The sequence below is a fragment of the Tupaia chinensis genome, unplaced genomic scaffold, assembly GCF_000334495.1.
Source record: "Tupaia chinensis unplaced genomic scaffold, TupChi_1.0 Scaffold000127_2, whole genome shotgun sequence".
Classification (NCBI taxonomy): Eukaryota; Metazoa; Chordata; class Mammalia; order Scandentia; family Tupaiidae; genus Tupaia; species Tupaia belangeri.
In genome coordinates, this window is record NW_006159596.1 from 3242141 (window position 1) to 3265683 (window position 23543).

The 23543-nt window shown below is 38.7% G+C and overlaps 1 protein-coding gene across 7 annotated transcripts in view; it reads right to left on the reverse strand.

The window, feature by feature from the left end:
- Positions 1 to 23543, reverse strand: part of INPP4B (inositol polyphosphate-4-phosphatase type II B) — a 957317-nt gene that overhangs the window by 433637 nt on the left and 500137 nt on the right. For 5 of the 7 annotated variants that reach the window (XM_014586328.2, XM_027770341.1, XM_027770342.1 and 2 more), the window contains 2 exons: positions 6732 to 6942; positions 3681 to 3725 (listed from right to left, as the gene is read on the reverse strand). In XM_014586328.2, the coding sequence (XP_014441814.1) occupies positions 3681 to 3725; positions 6732 to 6822 (136 nt within the window). In that variant the 5' untranslated portion in view covers positions 6823 to 6942. Of the gene's footprint in view, positions 1 to 3680; positions 3726 to 6731; positions 6943 to 23543 lie in introns of those variants that run through there. The other 2 variants (XM_027770345.1, XM_027770344.1) reach the window with 1 other exon arrangement.

The window sequence follows — 23543 nt, forward strand, 5'->3', positions numbered from 1 at the left end:
GTAAGACACTTGTGGGACATAGATAAGATTTATTATCTGTTGACAAGGATGTGTATGGTGGTCTCAACTGAGCTGGACTGAGGTGCCTATCATATCATGCTGGGTAAAGTCACTTCACAATCTAAATAGTGTACAGTGATGTAATGAATGAATAATAATAAAACAATGAGAAAATAAAATCATTCTCATAAGCATTCTACTGGCTGTGGAGATAATTAGTGGAGGCTCATAATAATTACCATTATAAATGTAATTGGGGGATAAGCTTAAAATTGTTCATAGGAATTTTCTCTGTATCCTCCTCAAGGATTAATCTTCTCTACACATTGTTCTGCAATAATTTCAAGAAAACAAAATGGATCCAGATTTTAAGAAATGATCCCTCTTCTTAAATGCCAGCTTGGCTGAATTAAAAACCCATTTTATTAAACCATAAACAAAATCAGCATTTACTTAGGTTTTTAATTCATTTTTGTGTGTGAAAGGAAAAGGGTATCAATACATCAGAAGATACAAGAAAGGCAATGTGGAAGCCGCGTGGCAGTTGTAAAGTTGAATTATTTAATTTAAATGCAGTCAATCATTAGAAATAGGGTTAACCATGCTTAGGAGATACTTGCTTTTTCCTTTTTTTAAGTTCTGACTTATCTTGTGCTATTAGAATATTTTTAGCCAATTAGCTTGCTCAATTGACTAAACACCACCTACCTCATTTACTTGAATAAAGATGTAGCACATGTACTTCAGCAAGATATAATGATTTTATAGCAGCAGAAGGAAGAGGCAGAAACAAATCATCATTGGAAAAATGATGTCTACAAAGAAATATGACACCTGGCAAAATTATTAGTGTGGTCATTTTCCCAATTTAAAAAACAAAGCCACTGAAATTCTCAAATTTTATGAATACTTTGGTAACAAGACTCAAACAAGATAATTTCATAGAAAAATTAGGTGGAAAAAATCCCCTACTTTTTTTTCTTTTTAGAGAGATTTTTGCTCTAGGGTGTATGCACTCACTAGAAAAACAGAAAGCAAGAAATCACCCCCTGGGGGGATGGCCATGCCTCAATCCCTTCTCCATTCTCCTCTCGGGATTTTGGGTGTGCATGCACACCAGCCCAGCATGAGTTTCAAGCTACCAGGTCTAGGGCTCAACTGCAGTCAACCACGTGGGAGTCCAGTGCCCCAACCACTGTGCTCCCTGCTGATCCCGTACTGTCTTCATTTTCTTCCATGAAATTTGTTCCTGTTTCAAGATGCTTTTCTTTATTTTTTTTTATTAAATAAATATGCACATCCTTAACCCATGATATATTTTTTTCTTTTTTCTTAACCCATGATATTTAAAGAAGCTATAATTTCTTTCAATTTTTATGAAATGAATAGAAGTTATCCATATAATAAATGAAGTCTTGACAAATTTGTGGGAGTTTTAAAAACGCCAAGAAAAAAATAACAAAAATATAAAATTATAAAGATTTAACTAATCCACTTGAAAGTTAGTTTAAAACATTCTTCAAGAAATATCATGGTTGAGAATCTTAGAGTACTAACAAGCATAATGATTTGAGGAATGTCTCTTTACATATCAATAATTTTTCTGAAACTCTAAAAAACCTTCTTTGTTCATGTCTTAGACATTTCTTACCATTTGATAAGATAAAATTATTGTTCAGGATCCTAGGGTACTTTTTGAATATATTTAGAAAAACAAAAATTGAAAATTTTTAAACCAGAGGAACATTATCATAAATAAATTCTCACACTGGCTAACTTCTTAGCTCTATGATTCAAACCCAGAAATAAGTGATGATGGTGTTGCTAGTGACCTCGAATAGGCTTTCTAAAGAAATAACTTAGAAACATGTTATTTTAGTGGAAATAGAAAACAGGTATTTGGCCCAGGCATGCTGTCTCCTGGAAGCTAAACCCTATGTCTGCCTGACAGCTTCCATGCCAGTCATTTCTGCATCCTTCACACTCCCCCCTCTAATAAGAAGAGTGCTAATAAGAAGGATTTCTTTGTGCTTTAAATACATCAAATCACTTTACCAGATTTTCCGTTTTCAGAAGTCCTGTCAGAAAGGTAAAAATAGGAACTTCTTGAAAAATTAAAGATGGATTAAAGGCTCAAGGAGCACGAGCTGCCGTCAGGGAACAGGGGTTGGGCATGGGGTTCCCATGCTTCCTTTAGCTCTAGCTCTCCTGGCTCCCTTCTGGAAACAAGTTCTTTATACATATGGCACCATCTGATAACTCTAAGAAAAAAAGGTACAGCTTCCATGGTGGGACAACAAAAGTTCCCCGAGTTTTTACATCTGCTTGTTTCTTATACTAAAGAAAGGGGGTGGAATCTAGAATTCTCAATCCAAAGCACTTTCGAGCTACATTTGTGACAAAAAGGAAAAGTTCAAAGTATACATTACATGTGAATTATTGCCTCAGTAAGTTGCATTTCAAAATGCAGTACTTGGGGCCAGCCAGTGGCCTAGCGGTCAATGGAGAGGATCTCACGTTACCGACTGTGCAGTTCGAATCCTGGCCACAGGTCGAAAAGCAAGCTGGGTCCATGTTTGTGTGTACTGCAAATGCTAAACGGACAGAGAAACGGAGAGGGAGCGGTCATGGTGTGACCATGCCCTACAGTGGGGTGCTCCCTTTCTCTCTCTCTGTATCTCTGGAAAGCTCTCACAACTTCCGGCAAATTTTAAAAAATATAAATTTAAAATCTGATTAATTATATAAAATGAAAATGTATGTTAGGCAAAACGGTTAGGACTTCAAACCCCTAAAATCCACTACAATGTAAGTATGCATTTCAGTCTGCCCCCTAAACTTTAGAAAAGACATATATTAAAGTGTAAAGATTTGAATACTAAAATGTATCTGGCCTCTGTATATAAAATTGAATATGTACATGTGTTAGTCTCTAAAACTTGGTTAAAAATAAAATGTGAAGATATTGCTGCCCTTTCAAAATATTCCAGAACAATGAAAGGAAAAAGAAACCTCTCTAAATAGTTCACATGAACCATATTTTCATCCGAGTGAAATACCTTTTGCAACCCATTTTCTTACAGTGTTTTTGCTGGGATTCCAATACAAAGCAGTTTCACTCACTAGGTAAGACATTATTTCGAATTTGCTCTTGGACAAAGTTATACATTTCTCAAGCAAGTCAAAGCTTAGACTGGAAGTGAAATTCTCCAATGGCAAAATATTGATATGGAAGGGTAAGGGGATGTTTTTGAGCAAGACAGAATGAGGGCAAGGGTCTTTTCAGTGCCAAAGTCAAAGAGAAACTACACGAGGCTGGTCTCTAGTCAAATGAGTATCAGACATACAGGTTTCCAGAAATGATGGTCAGCACTGAAGGTGGAGTCACAGTGTTAGAGTTAGTGCAGGGCGTGAATTACGGTTTTGGCAGACCTGGTTGAGAGCCAAAACTCTACCCGCACGGAACCGTATGTCCTTGGACTGACCCAGGCAGTGGCTCAGATTCTTCACATAAAGAATTACAAATTGGGGAAAATAACACTTACCTTACAGAATTTTTTTTAAAGTAATGTTCATAAAATTTTGTAAAATAAGTGTTCTTGTAAACAGTATACCTATAACGTATAAACATTAATATACTTTATTTTATTTGTTGATATAAATAAGATGGAATTTCTTACCAAGGATGAATTCCAACTGTGGTTCATTTGGAGTCTTCTGAATACCTATAAAGAATGGGTGGACATGAAGATCTTTTTTAAAAAAATAACTCAGTATCAAGATTGTATCAATAAATGTCACTATGTTTCACTCTGTCCAAAATGTATAAATACCTTATTTGGCAGAATGAATAAACTTGGCTAATCATGCTTAAAAGTAATAAGTTCTTGGGGCCAGCAGGTGGTGTGGTGGTTAAAGGTGCTGGATTCCAACATGGCCAACTACGGTTTGAGTCCTGGACCTGGTGGTTTGCTTTCTCACTTTCCCATTCTCTCTTTCTCTGTCTCTCTCTGGTCAAATTAAAAGTAATAATAACACAACTAACGGAATTAAATAAGTATCGTTCTTAAAAAAAGCAATAAGTTCTTAGGGTAGGGCATAAACTTATAGTAGGAACTAGATACAACTGATCTATGGTCTATGTAGCTCCACTGCCATAAAGAAATTGAGAAATACCAGTTCTGTAAATGAAGACAAATGTAAGACATATCTTTAAACTGTATTTGTCCCTTTTGGATAAATGTAGACAGTTGTGGAACCTTCAAAAAGAACCACCTTGGAGTCAGCAAGTGGCCTGGTGGTTAAGGGGCCGGACTCCCACATGGCCAACTGCTATTTGAATCCCAGACCTGGTGGATTGAAAATCACGCCAGATGTGTGAGTGTGCATACCCAAAATCCCAAGAGGAGAGTGGAGGAGAAGGGACTGCGGAGTGGCCATCCCCCATGGGAGCTGATTTCTCAATTCTACCTTCACTGTCTCTCTCTGGCAAGCACACACACCCTACGGCATATACCTTATTTAAAAAATACTAAAATACAAAAGACGACGACAACTGCTGGATCCTACATGGCCAACAACATGGTCTGAGCCAGGATTATCAGCTTTAAAATCACACCAGCACTGTGTGTATATGGCCAAAATCTCAAGAGAAAAATGGTGATGAGATTGTAGTGTAGCCATTACTCTTGAAGGATGACTTCTCACTTTGCCCTTCTTTCTCTCACCACCTCTCTCTAGCAATTGAAAACAACCTATAGCACAACTAAAAAAAGAAAGCAAGAAAGAAAATCTCCAACTAGAATATGGTAGACACTACAGTGCCAGTTATTCTGCTCATTTATTGATAGCTCAAACCACATTCTGTTAAATATTTTGATTCCTTCTGTCATAGATGTTAAAAATACAACTTGACTAAATGACTTAAGATGAAGTGGGAGGTAAAGTGAGTCTGAGAACACAGGTGTGGGAAGGGGAGCATCTCATTATTGAAAGAATGATCAGGCTGTGGTGTTAATATGGCGGGTGGATGCCTGAGAACCACAGAATGCAGGAGCTTCCTCCGGGAGGGTGGATGAGGAATGGCTGCATGAATGGGATGCAATTTGTCACAACTCCTGGGTGGTCAAAGAAGTACAACTAAAATGTATGAAAAAGTAAGCAATTTGGCCATGAATCTAAGAATACTATAAAAGTACTTTCCTTGCTTATTTTTGCTGGTGTCTTGATCAGATAACATTTTAAATATACTGGAACTTGGCCACTAATGTATTTTTAGAACCACTCTTTGTATAAAAATCATTCATTTTTTATACACAGAGTTAACTTTTGTGTTGCACGGTGACCATTTATTTTGTTTTCTTCTGCTGACATTTAACAATGCTATGGTTAATGATTTTAGGCTTTCCAAGAGAGGTTAGAGTGACAATCATTAGGTAGGTCTTTGTGACTTCAAGTAGTCTGAATTTTTTAAAAGGTTATTAACAATTAACTCTACTGTACGCTCTGACAACCAAATTTCTTGAAAATGCATCCAACCAATACTGTTTTCTAAAGATTATTTTTATAATGTAAATTAAGTGAGAAGGTTAGGCATATATTTGCTAGTATTAAATAATTGGGCAACAGGAATCTTCTGAGAAGAAAAGGATAATTCGTGCTAAGCAATAACTCAAACTCTAGAATTTTAAATATAAGAGAAAATATACCATTCTTTCACTGATTTTAATGACATGAGTGGCAAAACTCTAATGTTCAAAAGCAAAAGCAAATCTTGGGCAAGTCTTCAAGCTTGCTTTACGTATGTGACTTAGTGTTCTCTATTATTGCAACAATGGTCTGAGCGTCTAGTGTAAGACGTTCTTCCTAGTGTTTTTGACTTATATGTCTTTTGGGTTTATATTATTTTATTAAATAATTATTAATTTATTATTATTATTTTTAGTTCACTATAAGGCATATGCATGAAAGAGAGAGAGAAAGAAAAAGTGAGAAAGTAAGCCACCAGGTCCAAGAGAGGAACTGTGGTCCACCATGTGGGAGTCCAATGCCCCAACCACCATGCAACCTGCTGTCCGTGTCTTTCAGTTTGAAAGACAAAAATTCCTATTTTCCAAAAAAAATTTCACCTAAGATGATATAAATGCCAAAAAGAAGGTAAGGTCTTAAAAAGTAGTAGTATGTAGAAGTTATATGTAAAAAGTACTTATTAGTGTCTTAATACACATTCATGAATTTTTACTCTAGGGCCAGGCTCATAGCCTAGTGGTTAAGGGTGCCAGATACTACATGGCCAACCACACTTGAACTTCAGCTCTGGTGGCTTGAAAAACACACTAGGCACATATGAGTGTGTGCTCAAAACGCCAACAAGATTAAGAAATGGAGGATTTATAGTGTGACCATGGTCTGTTGTAGGGTGATTTCTCTCTCTCTCTCTCTCTCTCTCTCTTTCTCTCTCTCTCTGTCTGTCTGGCAAACACATGTGGCCTCTAGAAATTAGACAACAAAAAGGAACTTTGAGTCTCCTATTTAACATTTAACATTTCATGTCATCTAGCTCACCCAAGATAGAAGACACACAGCATCAAAGTAAATAGTGTGATGGAAAAATATTTAGGTAACTCATGCCACTCTTAAGGACCCGTGTTTCTGTAAACGCATGTGTACATGTGTTTAGTCAACCCAATTGGCACTTCTATAGTTACAGGGAAGAGAACACATGCACTTACTTGTGAACTGCGAGTCCCCAGGATCATTTGCTTGGGCTGTAGAAAGAAAGTGCTGGCCTTCTTCAGATGTTCCTTCCTCTTTGATTTCCATGATCAATCTTCACGGTTGTTTAATTTTCCAAGTTTTCTTGTCCAAATGTCAGTGCCAATGACTTCTGATTTAGAGTGGTCTGATCTTCACCCTAGAGACTTGGGATCCCACGCTGAAACTCTGCATTTGGGAAACAGCGAGAGTGAAGATCTTGGTTAATTTGGAGTACAGAATAAAGCTAAGAATTAATGTAGGAAGAGCCTACAGCTGCCTTCAAATGAACTTCCTTCCTTTCTATTTCACTCATACTTTCAGGTCTCATCTGTACAGTTAATGCTTCATTATCTCTGAATTAAACAGGTATGCACCGAGCAATTGTTTTATAGGTATATGATGGACTTCTAAACCCTAAAAGGTACATTCTTTCTATTATAGTTTATTCTGTAAGAAAGCAGATGGCAGAACCAGCAGATGGTATAATGACTATGTTACTGAACTCCCATGTAGTCAACCACAGTTCAAGTCCCAGATCTGGCAGCTTTAACACACCAGGTGCATATGCGTGCATGTCCAAGATCCTGAGAGGAGAATGGAGGAGAAGGGATTGCGGCATGGCCATCCCCCTAGGGGGGTGATTTCTCACTTTCTGTCTCTCTCTGTCTTTCTGGCAAGTGCACATGCCCGATAGCAAAAACCTCTCCAACAACAACAAAAAAAAGAAAGCAGATAGCTATAGGGTCTACTAAGTTGATATGGATCTAATTTAGCAGCAAGAGGAAATAACCTCTTGTCAAGGTATTAGCATATTTTGCCAAAGATAACATTATCATAATTCCACCCGTTAGGACTGACTTTTATACTCATCTCTCCAACCATCCTTGTTAGAATATTATTCATGACCACACAAAGATAATTTGGCATGACACTCTTCTTCCAAAATGAGCCAACAGGTTGTACAAAGGAGTTTCTAACACCATTATTATACATAGGCTCTCTTGCTGTTTGCCTGATAAAGCTTTAATTGTTTAATGATCAGCATATATGGTGAAAAGAATGAATACTAATTCTAAAAAACTAAAGCTCAAGGGAAAAGGAAAGTAATAGCAAGTTGATAAAAATTAGCATGAGAGAAGAAAGCCTGTCTAAGAATTTAATATGCTATTATACAGAGTTTCAAGTAGTTACAAATTCATTTTGATATTTAACATGGTATCCATGAGACAAGAACAAATATTTTAAAAATCAATGTTGTTTTAAATCAAGTTATCAGCTGAATTAAAAAGTGTAAAAAAAACTTTAAATGTCTACCCAATCCTGTTTAATTAAATAACAAAAATCAAGTTTGGTTCAGAATACTGATGTGGTCTCAAACTTCACAAATCGACAGTCTCACACTTTGTTGTTCCTAACAAAGTAGCTCTATTTATAATTCAGCTCTAGCTTTTAGAAATCATCTGGCAAAAACTAAATCCAGAAAGCATCTTGAACCTTTAGAAAATATTGCAAGAAAATTGCAGATAAATCTATATTGACTTCTAAGATACAACCAGGAATACTTTCTGGGGTAAAGCCCACTCCATCAATTGGAAAATTATGTTCTGATTTAAGATAATACTTTCAAATTTCTTTTGACTATTAAATTTGGAAGTCTTTTCTGGTAAGGGTGAACACATATCTATTACACCATATAGATTTCCCAAGGACCTATGAGAAATGCTAACAGTGGGATATCTTTATCTGTAGCAAACTGCAGTACATACGTGACTTGGAAATAAGAACTTTGTGAACTTCGTTTTCTTTCTCAGTCTTTGAGATTGTACAACATCTGATCATAGTCAATCTTCTTAAAAAATAAAAACAGGTCCAGCTGCAATCCTGACAGAGTGGGAAAATGAACTTATACAATTCTGGAGCATCATGGGAAGGTCTGGATCTCATGTCCTGAAGCTTCCCTGAACAGTCAGAGGTAGACACACATAAGGCTATGATTCAGGCTGGCTAAGAGTGCAGATGGATTGCAGTGTGATGACCCTGGTGGGGTTGTCCGCGTTTCTTACTTTTAGAAAAGATGAACGAAGGACCAGCAGATGCATAATGGTTGCGTTGCTGGACTCCCATGTAGTTGACTGTGGTTTGAGTCCTGGACCTGGCAGATTAAAACTCATGCCGGGAGTGTGTGCATATGTATCCAAAATCCAGAAAGGAGAATGGAGGAGAAGGAATTGTAGGCTTTGCTCCCAGAAGGGTGACTTCTCACTTCCTGTCTCTCTGATTCTCTTTCTATCTCACTAGCGAGTGCACACACCCTATAGCAAAAATCTCTCTCTCTAAAGAAAGAAAGAGATGAATAAACTTAAAAAAAAAAAAGAAATCACAAAGTTGATCTAAATGAGATGGTATAGATGAATCTTAGAAAAATGACTCAGCACACTAATGAGAAATAGTTAATAAAGTAAATGTTAACTCTGTGTGTGGATGTGTGTGCACTAGTGTAATTTGTGAGTGAGAGGATCAAACTAAGAAGCCTATAAAGAATCATTAATAAGGTCTTGTTTTGGAACCAGCAGTTAGTGTAACGGCTATGTCACTAAACTTCCATGTGGTCCACCACAGTTCGAGTCCCGGACCAGGTGGCTTAAAACTCATGCCCGGCGTGTGTGTGCCCAAGGTCCTGAGAGGAGAATGGAGGAGAAAGCATTGCGGCATGGCCATTCCCCCGGGGGGGTTATATATATATATAGTCTTGTTTTAAACATATGGCTTATTCAAAACTAATTTACTAACTGAAAACTAAATAGATTTAGAGAAAAGGGAGCCAAGGATTCAATACAACAATTATGATAAAATGATACAATCTTGGAAATTCTATTCATTTTCATTCTATCTTTGGAGCATGGAGGACAAATTTAAAAACTGAAAATTATTGGGCCAGCAGTTGATATGATAGTTGAAGAGCTGTTTCTCACATGGCTGACTCCATGTAGTCCTGGACAGGTGGCTTATAAAACATGCTAGGCTTGTATGCAGGCATGCCCAAAATTCTAAAAGAAGGTGCCCCTCTCCCCCAGTAGTCCTTTCTCATTTTTCCTCTCCTTTTCTCTCCCTGATGAGTGAACAAACCCTAGATTTAAAAAAAAAAAATAACATCTTAAAAAGAAAAATAAAAGTGTTGGAAGTTTTTGCTAAATCACATACAACAGGTCATCAAAAAGTTTATTCAAAATACATATTATGAAAGAACTGTGCATAGATTTCATTTTTTTTTGGTACTGAAATAAGCTTGTAATTTAGCTCCAATTTTTCCACAGACTTTTGGAAGTCCCCTTCTATTTCAGAAGGAATCATTTATAAAGCTCTAGACAAGTGTGTTTGGGCTGGTAAATATAGAGCTTACTTATGGTTAAGTGCAACATTTCCTTTTCTGTGTCTATTTGGAAACTTTTTGGTTTGTGACCATGCTTAAGAACAGACTGTGGTTTGTGCATACCTCAAGTATATTTAAAATAAAGTTTGCAAGCATATCAGCAACTCAGACCACCTCTCACATCTTTTGCCCCACTCAAAAAAGAGCTGATTGTGTGTGTGTGTGTGTGTGTGTGTGTGTGTGTATATACACACACAAACTGTAGTTATAATAAACAGAAAACACTCTGGCTTTTCTCCTTCTCCCCTACAGGAAAGAGATGGTTGGTAGCTATGGTTTAACTCTGTTTAACTGAATAATATTTCATCACTGATCATGGTCGAAAAGGATATTTATTATATATTTTGAACACCTTATACTGTGAACAATCTTATAGCTGCATAAAATCGCACAAGAAGATTGTGACTAATTAGGAAGAAGAGACAACATACATAGAAAAATCAGAGACAGTACATGATGAAGGGTGAAAATACAGTATGTTCGGCAGCTGGAGTCTACAGCCCAGTGCTGGTCGTGAACTAATGACCCATAATCTAACAGCACCTTGATGAGAAGATGAAGTGTACTCAGGTGGCAAGTTGTAGATACAAGTGTGAAGGGGAATGCCTTGAACTGTTAGGATGCTTTTTAAATAGCATATTCTGCTACAGTGTCATACTCATCAAATTTGAGATTTTTTTGGTAAGGAAATGGAGATAAAAGAAATAAGACAAAGGAATTATAATGAAAAGCACAGAAGAAAGGAGGGTAAAAGGAGTCAGATAGCTTTGTGATTACATATTTTAAAAATTTTAATCAGGGCGATCATTTTACAAGTATTAAATAATGCCAACTTATTTAAAATAGTCTTCCCTTTACTATCATTTGTAGAGACTGAGCCATCATACTCTTCATTTCAGGGTAGAAAATGGTAAAACAATTAGGTTTGAGGAAGTAAAATGTGCTAAATATTTTACTTCTCATTTAATGTATTACAGGGCTATAACTGGTTTACCAAATTCTAGAATTTGTACATAGTAGGCTGAAAATACAGAGGACTTTTGAAAGTGTAGGAAAATAGAATTAAAGTTTAAGTTTATTCTGATCTAAAAATATTAAAATGCATGTATAGTTTTTTCATTATAAATATTTTCCACAAGCTTTTGAAAACTCCTTGTACTCCCAACATCTATGAAGATAGAATCGATGGCAAACAGAGAGGTGAGGGCCAGCAGATGGCATAATGGGTATGTCAGTGGACTCCCAAGTAGTCAACTGCAGTTTGAGTCCCAGACCTGAAGGCTTAAAACTCACTCCAGGTGCGTGTGTGTGCGTGCCCAAGATCCTGAGAGGAGAATGGAGGAGAAGGGATTTGGCATGGCCATTCCCTCTCAGGGGGTTATTTCTCACTTTCTGTCTCTCTGTCTCTGTCTTTCCAGTGAGTGCGCACATCCTGTAGCAAACATCTCTCTCAAAAAAAAAAGGAAGAACAGAGCTGAATGTAACAGACAGAGTGGGAGAGTTGTTCTACCTTCCAGAATTTTAAAACCCCCAAAAGGGAGGAAATCTCACCAGTGGGTGGCAGATGGATGTCCTGTCAACCATAATAAATCTGGGAGCAGCCACCCTTCAGGTTGTCCCTGCACCAACATGGTGTTTTCTCCTGAATGTGGGAAAGCATCCACCACATAGGCAGAGGGACAGGGACCAGGGTTTCCCTCTGCTCCTCTCATGTATGGGTGAACCTGAGAAGAGACTAGTGCCTCTACAGATGAGGATAAGAAGGAAGCAGAGCTCAGACCCAGTAGGCTAATCTTAGGGTTCATAAGAAAAGGGATATGGTGACCCTGGAGCAAAGGTTGCAGTGTTGGCTTCCCAGGCTAAGACCCAGACTGAGTATCTGGTCAAAAGTCAGTATGTTTTTCCAACTATTTAGAGTTCAGAGCAGGCCAGTTAGTTATAAAGCACTGGCCAAACTTGGAGAAGACAGTCTACTCCAGACGAGCAAGCAGGACTGCCATGCCAGGACTGCCATGCCTCTGTGGCCAACAGCAAGGACCCATCCAGTAAGAGCAAGAGGCCAGTGAGCTGTTCCATGCCCCAGGGTCATGTGGGACCCTTCTCTTCACACATGTGATACCACCTTAGGAGGGGAATCAGGGGAAAGAAGGGGGTAAGTGAGAGACACTTAAACAGAGTGAGCATTTCCTAATGTGACTTAGATGATTTTATCAATTGAAGAGTTAAACACAAGAGGACTCAAGGTTAAAAGCTTTTATTCTTTTATTTATTTATATATTTATTTATTTGGAGAGGTTTTCGCTATAGAGTGTGTGCGCTCGCCAGACAGACAGAGAGAGACAGAGAGACAGAAAGCGAGAAATCATCCCCCGGGAGGGATAGTCACACTGCAATCCCTTCTCCTCCATTCTCCTCTCAGGATCTTGGGCACGCACGCACACGCGCCCGACGTGAGTTTTAAGCCACCAGCTCCGGGACGCGAACGGCGGTCGACTACGTGGGAGTCCAGTGACACGGCCATTACGCTAACTGCTGGTTCCCCCCAGCGTGAGTTTTAAGCCACCGGGTCGGGATGCAAAAACAGTCGACTACATGGGAGTCCAGCAACATAGCCATTACACCAACTGCTGGTCCCTATTCATTTATTTTTATTTTGATTTGTTTCCTGCTCTCAGGTAGTAGGTACTATACTGTTGACTAAGTTATGGAGGAAAACAAAAGTTCCTTTTAATGAAAATGAAACTTGCCACTATGCCACAAATTTTTATACATGATGTGTGTGTGTGTGTGTGTGTGTGTATGTGTGTGTGTATTGTATGCTAGAGAATCTATACACTTGCCAGAGAGAGACAGAGATAAGGGAAGAGGAGAAAGTACCTGCCATGGGGAATGGTCCTACCACAACCCCTTCTCCCCCATCTTTCCCTCCTTTTGAGATTTTGATCACACATGGAAATAATTCCAGCATGCTTGAAAACACACCAGGCACATGTGCCCCAAACCTGAGAGGAGAATGGATTGTGGTGAAACCATTCCCCCGGGGGGTGATTTTTCACTTTTCCCCTCTCTCTTTCTCTATATCTCCAGCGAGTGTATGCGACCTATAGCAAAAACTCAAAAAAATAAAAAGGAAGTAGAGAAGTCATCATGGAGGAGGCAGCACTTAAATCTAGCTTACAGAAGTTTACAGAATTTGAAGACAGGTCCTTTAAGAAAGCACTTGTGAGTGACAGACTAGAATCTGGAAACACTGTGTGTCATATGATACCTGTTCCTGTGTATTTGATATCAAAGGCGGCCATCAATTCAACTCCCTAATTGGCCTAAAGTAAGAAAGTTTGTCAAGAACACAAGAGAATCATAATATTATAAATTTTTAAGTGCTACGTGTATATTGCTTAATCAGAGGAAAAAGTCTTTTACGTTGATAAATTGCTTTATGTTTATTTCTGTCCCGTCAAGGATCAGCCCAATTCAATACATACATATATGCACCCACATGCATTAAACACATACATTAATAAAATGAAAGACTCCCTGTTGGGGGAAATATTCCTTTGGCACTGTTCATGAATGATTAGTGTCAGTTTGGGCCCTTTAGAAACATATCCCAAGATGGAATGAGATGTGCAATCATTTAATTGGAAGAATGCCCGAGAAAATTAAAAGCAGGTGGGAGCAGAAGTGGGGAGACTCTTCTGACTCGAGTGCTCCTGGAAGACACCTGTGCACAGAGAGAAACAAGGCGGGCGGATGGCGTAGGAGGGGCCTCAGACCAAAGTGACGCTGTGAGAAATTCTAGGCCAAGCGTGTGGGGAGCCCTCGAGCCACCATCAGTGGGATCCTGCATCAGGCAGAAATGGTGTTGTGCTCCTGCCATGCCTTGTCAGAGTATTGAGGCGATCCAGGAAGCACAAGGCCATGGTGAGGCTGTTACCGTGGACCCGAGGACATGGCAGCTGAAGACTCACCTGCTATACATTGCCATGGCAGAGTTCTTGCTGGGAAATCTGAGTGAGGCAGGACATACATCCACGGCCCCAGTGTACAGATAGCAGATGCTGGGCTTACCTATATATGTTTCTAAGCTGCCAGGCCAGGATTTGAACTGTGGAGTCGGCCGTGTGGAATCCAGCACCTTGATCTCCATGCCACTTTCTGGTTCTAACTTTCTACTTTCTTCAGCTAAAAGAAATACCATGCTCTCCTAAACTCCTCCAGCAAGCTATCTGCCTTATAGAATTTATTGCTATTTTTGACCACATTTAGTTGTGTACTGAATAATAAAATTTGGTTCAATGAAGGACCACGTATTTGATGGTAGAGCAATAGACTATACCATTTAGCCTAAATATGTAATAGCTGTGTAATCTGTGTAAGTATACTCTGATACTCACATAACAAAGAAATTAGGTAATTACGTATTTCTCAGAATGTTTCCCTGTTGTTAAGTAATACATGATTTTGTGTGATGAATGTGCATGTGTGTGTGTATATATATATATATTTATATATGTAAATATATATCTGATACACATATAGCCACTGCTCTCTCTGCTGCATGAGCCTGTCTCTCCCATGAAATATACAGGGGGCCAGCAGGTAGTGTGGTGGTTAAGGCACTGGACTACCACATGGTTGACTGTGGTTTAAATGGTGGACCTGGTGGACTGAAAATCACAGCAGGAGCGCATGCGTGCATACCCAAAATTTCGAGAGGAGAATACAGGAGGAGGGATTGTGGCATGGCCATCACCCCTGGCTTCTCACTTTTCCTCTCTCTCTCTCTCTCTCTCTCTTTGGTGGACACATGTGTCCAATGGCAACAAAATCTTAAAACAAACAAAAACAAAGTTATTGCCCAAGTTTGTTTCTCTTCTTTATCTCCTTATAGCACCAAGGATTATTCCAATGAATACCAGAGAAATCTAATCAACTATTTATTTAATAAACTAACATTTCAGAAGTTACTGTGTGCCAGACACTGAGCATACAGAAAAAAAGGACTTAAAATCTACCTTTAGAAGAGCTCAGAAACTTAGGAGAAGGAGAGTGAGTAATTACAATGGGAGAGGTATCATTACAGAAAGGGAAAAGCATCTAACTGAGGGCTCAAACAAATCAAGAATTACTTCACAGAAGTGGGTCCAGGACATTAACTAGGTGAAGATGCCAGTTACTGGGATTCTAGGCCAAAAAAAAGAATGAAAGCTATGGGAAAACAAGAACATGATGAGTCAGGTAATTCCACGTAGTTCATTTTGGCTAAATGGAAGACAGTAGTTTTACTACTTTTTTCATCCCCGTAATGGATTTTTAATATAAAACTTAATGGTTAACATAACACAGGCCACAGATAAAAGTGGAGCTACTTTGCTTGAATTGGGGTTGGAAAATACTGCAGGCCCTGTTCACCTCCTGTCCTTTCCTCCTCCTGGGTTTTCTGAAATATTTTCTTAAAACTCAATGTGAAAATGTCATCAGTTTTTCCCGCCCTGCCCCGCTCCCTGTGGTGTGGTTGGTTCCTTAGATGAGATGGTTCCAGAGAACCAGGGAGATAAGTAGAGATCAGATAACAGAAAAGCCTAAAGCCCAGACTAGAGAAACTAAGTGTAATTACGAGAGCAGGAAGAATACATAAGCAATACACTGTAGGCAGGAGAGTGACAGGATCACAATGGTATGTTTAAAAGTTCACTAGGTGTCAAAGTAAAGAATGTATTGGAAAATGGTAACTTGGTAAGAAAATTAACTTTTTTTTTTTTTTTTTTTTTGCTATAGGGTGCGTGCACCCACCAGAAATTCAGCTTTTCTCAGGAAATGAACCAGGGCCTTGTGGGTGGCCCCCAGTCTCCCAAGCAGGTACTATATCCACATCTGTGCAGCACCACAGCTAGACCAAAAAGAAAGTTATTAAACAGAATGAGCTGCCCCTGGTGACAGAATTAGAGGTGATATTAGATTTTGAAATAATAAAAAACGGGAATCTCAAGGACTCCCCAGTCTCCTCCAAGTAAATTATGAACAATTAAACTACCCAGAGAATAAAGGATAAGGAATTTTAGTCAAGGACAATGAGTTTAGTCTTAACCATGTTGTTTCTGAGGTGTCTTAGGATATCCAGAAAGCAGCTGAATACATGTGAGTCTGGATCCTCGGGATAGATAAGTTTGGAAAAGTATGTTTGGAAATCACTGGTTAATGGTTAAGGTGAAAGAATACATGAAGGTATTGAAAGCAAATGCATATGATGCAGAGAAGAGTGGGTTGAGGGATCAGCCTTAAGGCAAAAACGTATGTAAGGGGCCATACCAAGGGAAATAGGTGGAGAAGGATCCAGTTAGTGGTGGAGACAGGAGTAAGCACAGGAAGAGTAGTTTCCTCCCTCCCCTTCACTGGGTATTTCTCAAGTAGGCATTAGTGGACTAACAGATGGCTTTATTATTTAATGATAAGGATGCTTGAGAATATTTAGATACTGAAGGAACTTGAGACAGAGAGATGGTTAAGGAGAAAGGGAGATGATTGATAAGGCAAGGAAATATCTAGATGACACAGTCCACTATAATGAAAAGAAGGGAAGTAAATAAAAACTGAGGCATGACTTGACAAGCAAAGGCCGGAAGCTTGAGGATGTCTCCCAAAAGGACTCTATTTATTTATTTACTTTTTTGTAGAGGTTTTTTGCTACAGGGTACATGTGCTCGCCAGAAAGACAGAGAGAGACAGAGAGACAGAAAGTGAGAAATCGCCCCTAGGGGGCATGGCCATGCCACAATCCCTTCCCCTTCATTCTCCTCTCTGGATCTTGGGCACGCACGTACACGCGCCTGGCATGAGTTTAAGCCATGGGGTCCGGGACTTGAACCACAGTCGACTACATGGGAGTTTAGCGACATAGCCATTACGCTAACTGCTGGTCCCAGAACTCATTCTATTTTTAAGAAAAAAAACAAAGGCATATATATATAAACTTGGTATATGGAAAATTTGTCAACCTATCTTCAAAAGCACGAACCATAAAGGAAAAGAAAAATAATTCTGACGACATTAAGATAAAAATGTTCTGTGAGCAAAAGACACCATAAAAAGTGAAAAAACAAACCATGTACCAGGAAAATAAACAGAGATATTTCTAGCTTCCATTTAGGATGTACAATGATGTAAAGGGTATCATTTCCATCCTGACCTCAAGAAAAACCTAAATAATATATAAAATCACAATTTTTCCTTGACTTTTCAACTAGTATAAAATGTAAGGATAGACAGATGCCTCCACAGAGCACAAACTAAGAGAAAGAGATGTTAGACCCAATCAAGCTGGTAGTAAGAATTTAACAAAAATACTTAATGAATTATTATAGGTCAGTTCTGGGTTAGCATGAGAGTGTAACACTCCTGAAAGCCCCAAATCAAGGGCAGTCTGCAGTCACTAACAGTCTCTCCTTCGTGAGCCTTACCCGATGCTCATAAGACAAGAAGCAGAGAAAGTGTCTCTTCATTACACATCCCTAAAGAAAGAGAGCAGCAGTCACTGAAGAAAAAGTATAAAGTATCACTCAGATCCTTCATATCCAGACAGAACAAAAACAATAGACCCTGTTGCCACCAGGGTTTAAATGAAGATTCATTGCCATTAGAGTATAGGACAAGGGAGGAACACAAAATCTTCCTAGGACCAAACCATTAGAGATACTATGAGCCTATGTTGTTCTAAGAGGGACATTACCACTGAGAAAGCCCCATCCCAAGAACTCAGATTGCCTAAGATGCCAGAAAGACAGAGAGAGACAGAGAGACAGAAAGTGAGAAATCGCCCCTAGGGGGCATGGCCATGCCACAATCCCTTCCCCTTCATTCTCCTCTCTGGATCTTGGGCACGCACGTACACGCGCCTGGCATGAGTTTAAGCCATGGGGTCCGGGACTTGAACCACAGTCGACTACATGGGAGTTTAGCGACATAGCCATTACGCTAACTGCTGGTCCCAGAACTCATTCTATTTTTAAGAAAAAAAACAAAGGCATATATATATAAACTTGGTATATGGAAAATTTGTCAACCTATCTTCAAAAGCACGAACCATAAAGGAAAAGAAAAATAATTCTGACGACATTAAGATAAAAATGTTCTGTGAGCAAAAGACACCATAAAAAGTGAAAAAACAAACCATGTACCAGGAAAATAAACAGAGATATTTCTAGCTTCCATTTAGGATGTACAATGATGTAAAGGGTATCATTTCCATCCTGACCTCAAGAAAAACCTAAATAATATATAAAATCACAATTTTTCCTTGACTTTTCAACTAGTATAAAATGTAAGGATAGACAGATGCCTCCACAGAGCACAAACTAAGAGAAAGAGATGTTAGACCCAATCAAGCTGGTAGTAAGAATTTAACAAAAATACTTAATGAATTATTATAGGTCAGTTCTGGGTTAGCATGAGAGTGTAACACTCCTGAAAGCCCCAAATCAAGGGCAGTCTGCAGTCACTAACAGTCTCTCCTTCGTGAGCCTTACCCGATGCTCATAAGACAAGAAGCAGAGAAAGTGTCTCTTCATTACACATCCCTAAAGAAAGAGAGCAGCAGTCACTGAAGAAAAAGTATAAAGTATCACTCAGATCCTTCATATCCAGACAGAACAAAAACAATAGACCCTGTTGCCACCAGGGCTTAAATGAAGATTCATTGCCATTAGAGTATAGGACAAGGGAGGAACACAAAATCTTCCTAGGACCAAACCATTAGAGATACTATGAGCCTATGTTGTTCTAAGAGGGACATTACCACTGAGAAAGCCCCATCCCAAGAACTCAGATTGCCTAAGATCAAGACCAAAAGAGGACAATACAGAATGTCTCTGCCCCCTACCACCAGGTTGGCAAACATCAAGAAAACAGTAACAGAAGACAACCTAGCCCTGGAAAAGATATGAAAGAATGAATAGTGAACCTCTCTGGGGTAGAAACTCCCAAGGCAAGCCAAAAGTTAAGAATGGAGAGCAGTCTCCAGTAACTCACACCCCAATCCAAGCTCCAAGTTAATACTAGAGGAATCTGCAGCTAGCAATGTAGTGAAGATAGCCTTAGCAGAAACAAATACAAAATCCAGCTAAATTGCAAGACTGATTAAAATGCTCCAATGCACAAATTATAGGCTTAGCAAACAAGAAAAAGTGGAATGGTCACTTCTAAGCAAAAATACTATTTTATTAAAACAAAATTGCTGTGAGTGAGCATATGGTATGATGGTTAAAGTGACTACATTCCCATATGGCTGACTGTGGTTTGAGTCCTGGACCCAGTGGTTTGAAAATCATGCCAGGTTTGTGTGCAGGTGTGCCCAAAGTCCTGAGAAGAGATTGAAGGAGAAGGGACTGCAGGGTGGCCTTCCCCCATGTGGGTGATTTCTCACTTTCTCTCTCTTTATCTGTCTCTATCTCCTCTCTAGCAAGTGCACGTGTCCTATGACAAAAATCATCTGTAAAAAACAAAAACAAAAACAAAAACTTTTTTTCTAATTATTAGAAGGACTGTATACCTGGCAGAGAAAGACAGACAGCCAGAGAAAGAGAAAACATCCCCAATGGGATATCAATGGGATATTCCTCCTCTGTTTCTCTACCTTGGATACACATGTACACATATCCTGTGTATTTCTCAAGCTCCCAGGACTGAGAATTGCACTAGAGTCAGCCATGTAGGATATAACTCCCTTAACCACTGGGCTTGGGGCCATACCCAAGCATAAATATTCTTTACCCCAGACTCTGTTATCCTACCTACATAACACACAAAGGAGAAAGAGGAGAAAGAAGAGAAAGAGAAGGAGGAGGCAGAGGGAAGAGGAAGAAAAGAAATCACTGTCAAGAAAAAAACAAACAAGAGAACTAGAGTCAGATATTATTCATATGTTAGAAATATCAAAAGAGGACATGTAGAACATCTTAGTGGAAAAGGTGAACAACTACATGCTAGATGGAGAATTTTAGCAAAAGATAAATGCTATAAAAAGAACAAAATTAAAGTGCTAGAAATATAAAACCTAATAACAGAGATAAATAATGCTTTTGGAGGATTCATGTGTAGATTTGACACAGCCAAGGAAAAAATCAGTGAATTTGAAGATTGGCCAGAAGAAAGCACCCAAATTGAAACAAGAGTAAACTGAGTGAAAAAGCATAAGGGAATAGCCAAAATTGTGTGATGATACCAAACAGTCTAATATATGTGTTATTTAAATCCCAGAAGGAAAAGGGAGGATAAATATTTAAAGAGATAGAAATAGGATTTTCTAAAAACATTGATAAACATCAATACATAGATCCAAAACAAACAGAAGACAATAAGCAGAGTAATCACAGGCAAACACACCTAGAAAAAAACAAGACATATAAAAAACTCAAAAATATACATTCAAACTACTGAAAACCAAAGATAAAGAGAAAATTCTGGAAGGCAACTGGAGCAAAAAAGCAAATTACAGATAGAGTAACAAAGTAAGAAGTACAAAGGACTTCCTATTGAAACTATGTAATCTAGAAGATAATGGAATGCCACGAACTTTAAAATTATGAAAGAAAACTTGTCAACACAGAATTCTATACATAGAAAATACAATTTGTAAAAATTAAAGAGAGAGACAGTATTTTATCTGTACCAACAAAAACTGACATAATTATCAGCAGACCTGCACTTCAAAAAATGTTAAAGTTCTTCAGGTATGACAGAGAGAAATTCTCACATCTATAAAGTACATGCATAATGCTAGAAATGATATAAAGAAATTTTTTAATTAAAAAAAAATTTAGGTTTTGCCCCAGGGCATATGTACTTGCCAAAGAGACAGAGAGAGAGACAGTGAGAGAGAAAGTGAGAAATCACCTCCCATGAGGGATGTCCTTACCACAACCTCTTCTCCTCCATTCTCTCCCTGGGATTTTGGGCACCTGTATACATGTGCCCAGAGGGAGTTTTAAACTGCCAAGTTGGGGACTCAAACTAGGGTAGTCCATGTGCCTTAATTACCACCTGCTGGCCAAAGTAAATGTAGATTTTATAAATTTTTTTATATGACTATAAAAGATAATTACCTGAGGGAAAGGTTAGTGATTTTTTTTTTTCTGTTAAAAGCTAGATAATAAACATACGGGGTTTTGTGGACAATACAGTTTCTGCCAAAGCACTTAACTTTTCTGTTGTATATAGCGTAAGAGCAACCATTGATAATACACAAACAGGCATGGCATGCTAAAATAAACTTCACCTACAAGACTAAGATTCTGGATTTGGCCCGTGGGCCAGAATTTCTGGTTAGAAACTGGTCGAGAGCAAAAAGAGTAGCAGTGCCTTCCATGCTTGTAGCACATTTGAAGTATGTAACATCCAGACAAAAGGGATGGGAGGGAGAAATGGGGAATAACTGCATTGTTCTTGCATTAAAGTATAGCATACAATTACACACTGAAATATTCAAAGGAAGACTGTAAGTAATTAAAATGTACTTGGTAATCCCTAGGGCCATTACTCTTATTTAAAGATCAGTTTATTAATAGTAAGCCAGTAGTAGATAAAATGGAATAACAACCAAAAAAAAAATTAAAAAAAAGCAGTTTAGCTAAGAGCAGGGAAAATTAGCAACAATAAATGAAACTGAAAAACAATTCAAAAAATGTTTGCTTGTTTTAAATTTTGCCAATTGGAGAGATACAAAGGGAGAAAAATGAGGAAACACCCTCCATGGGGCATGGTCAAACCTCAATTCCTTCTCCTCTATCTTTCCCCCTTTTGGGGATTTTGAGCACACACGCTCACATATCAGGTATGTTTTGAAACTGTTGGGTCCAAGAATCAAACCACACTGTTGGCCACGTGGGGTCCAGCTGCCATAAACTCCAGGCCATAGGATGTCCTAAAATGTTTTTAATTCCATCATATCAATTGTTACATTATGTGAGTGGTCTCAACACACACACACACACACACACACACACACACACACCAATTTAGTTAACGTAAAGTCCCTTGTAGTTTTCTCTCATGGTATTTTATGTTTCCGTTATGTCTACTGAAATAGCGCAAGTTTCCTTGCTGATATTATTCATTTGTTTTCTTTCTCTGTTCTTCTTAATCTCTCTAACAGTGTGTCAATTTTGCTTATTTTCTCCAAAAACCAGCTTTTGGTTTCATTTATTTTCTGTGTATTCCTTTTATTTTCTATTTTACTTATATCTGATTGAATCTTTATTATTATTTCTTTTCCCCAGGTGTTTTTGGAGTTATTTTGTTGTTGTTTTTCCAGGTCCCTGATACGTGTTATGTTGTCTATTTGCCACCACTGTGTTTTTTTCTGTGAGCACTAATTGCTATCAACTTCCCTTATAGACTGTTTTTGCTATTTCCCATAAATTTTGCAAATTTGTGTGTTCATTATTGCTGGTTTCAGTGAATCTTTTGATTTTATCTTAATTTCTTTTTTTTTGGGTGGGGGAGAGATTTTCACTGTAGGGCGCGTGCGCTCGCCAGACAGACAGAGAGAGAGACATAGAGACAGAAAGCGAGAAATCACCCCCCAGGGGGGATGGTCACGCCGCAATCCCTTCTCCTCCATTCTCCTCTCGGGACCTTGGGCACGCACGCACACGCGCCCGGCGTGAGTTTTAAGCCACCGGGTCCGGGACACGAACCGCAGTCGACTACGTGGGAGTCCAGCGACATAGCCATTACGCTAACTGCTGGTTCCCTTAAAAAAGCAATTTTCAGCTTGGATAAGAGAGTAAGACCTGACTATCCAGCTGTATTTCGCTATAATAGCTAGCCCAGTTATGGTGACACAGGCAGTTGGGGATTTCTCCGCCATGTTGGAGGGCATGTGAAAGGAGGGGGTTCAGATCCTGGGTTGCCCTGAGCATGTTGGGTATGTATACAACATGTGTGCACACACTTATGATTCTGGCTGACAGAACGCCTGTGGAGAGAGAGGACCACGGCATGATAGGATACTGTTCAGGGTGGACAGTATCTTCTCTTTTTCTCTTTCTCTCCCCTGAGAGAAATAAAATAAACCTTAAATATAATGGCATAGATAAGTTAGAAGAAAAGTGGTAGGAAAATGCACACAATACAGATACTATCGAAAAGAAAACTGCAGTGACTTACTAGTATCAGAAAACAGATTTCACATCAAGGAGAATTAGCAGGTCATTCTGTAACTATGAAATGGTTAATTCACCAAGAACAGAAAATAATCCTAAATGTGAATGCACCTAACAACAGAGCTTCATAATAAATGAAGCAAAACTACAAGAACCAAAAAGAGAAATAGACAAAGCCACAATAATACCTGGAGACG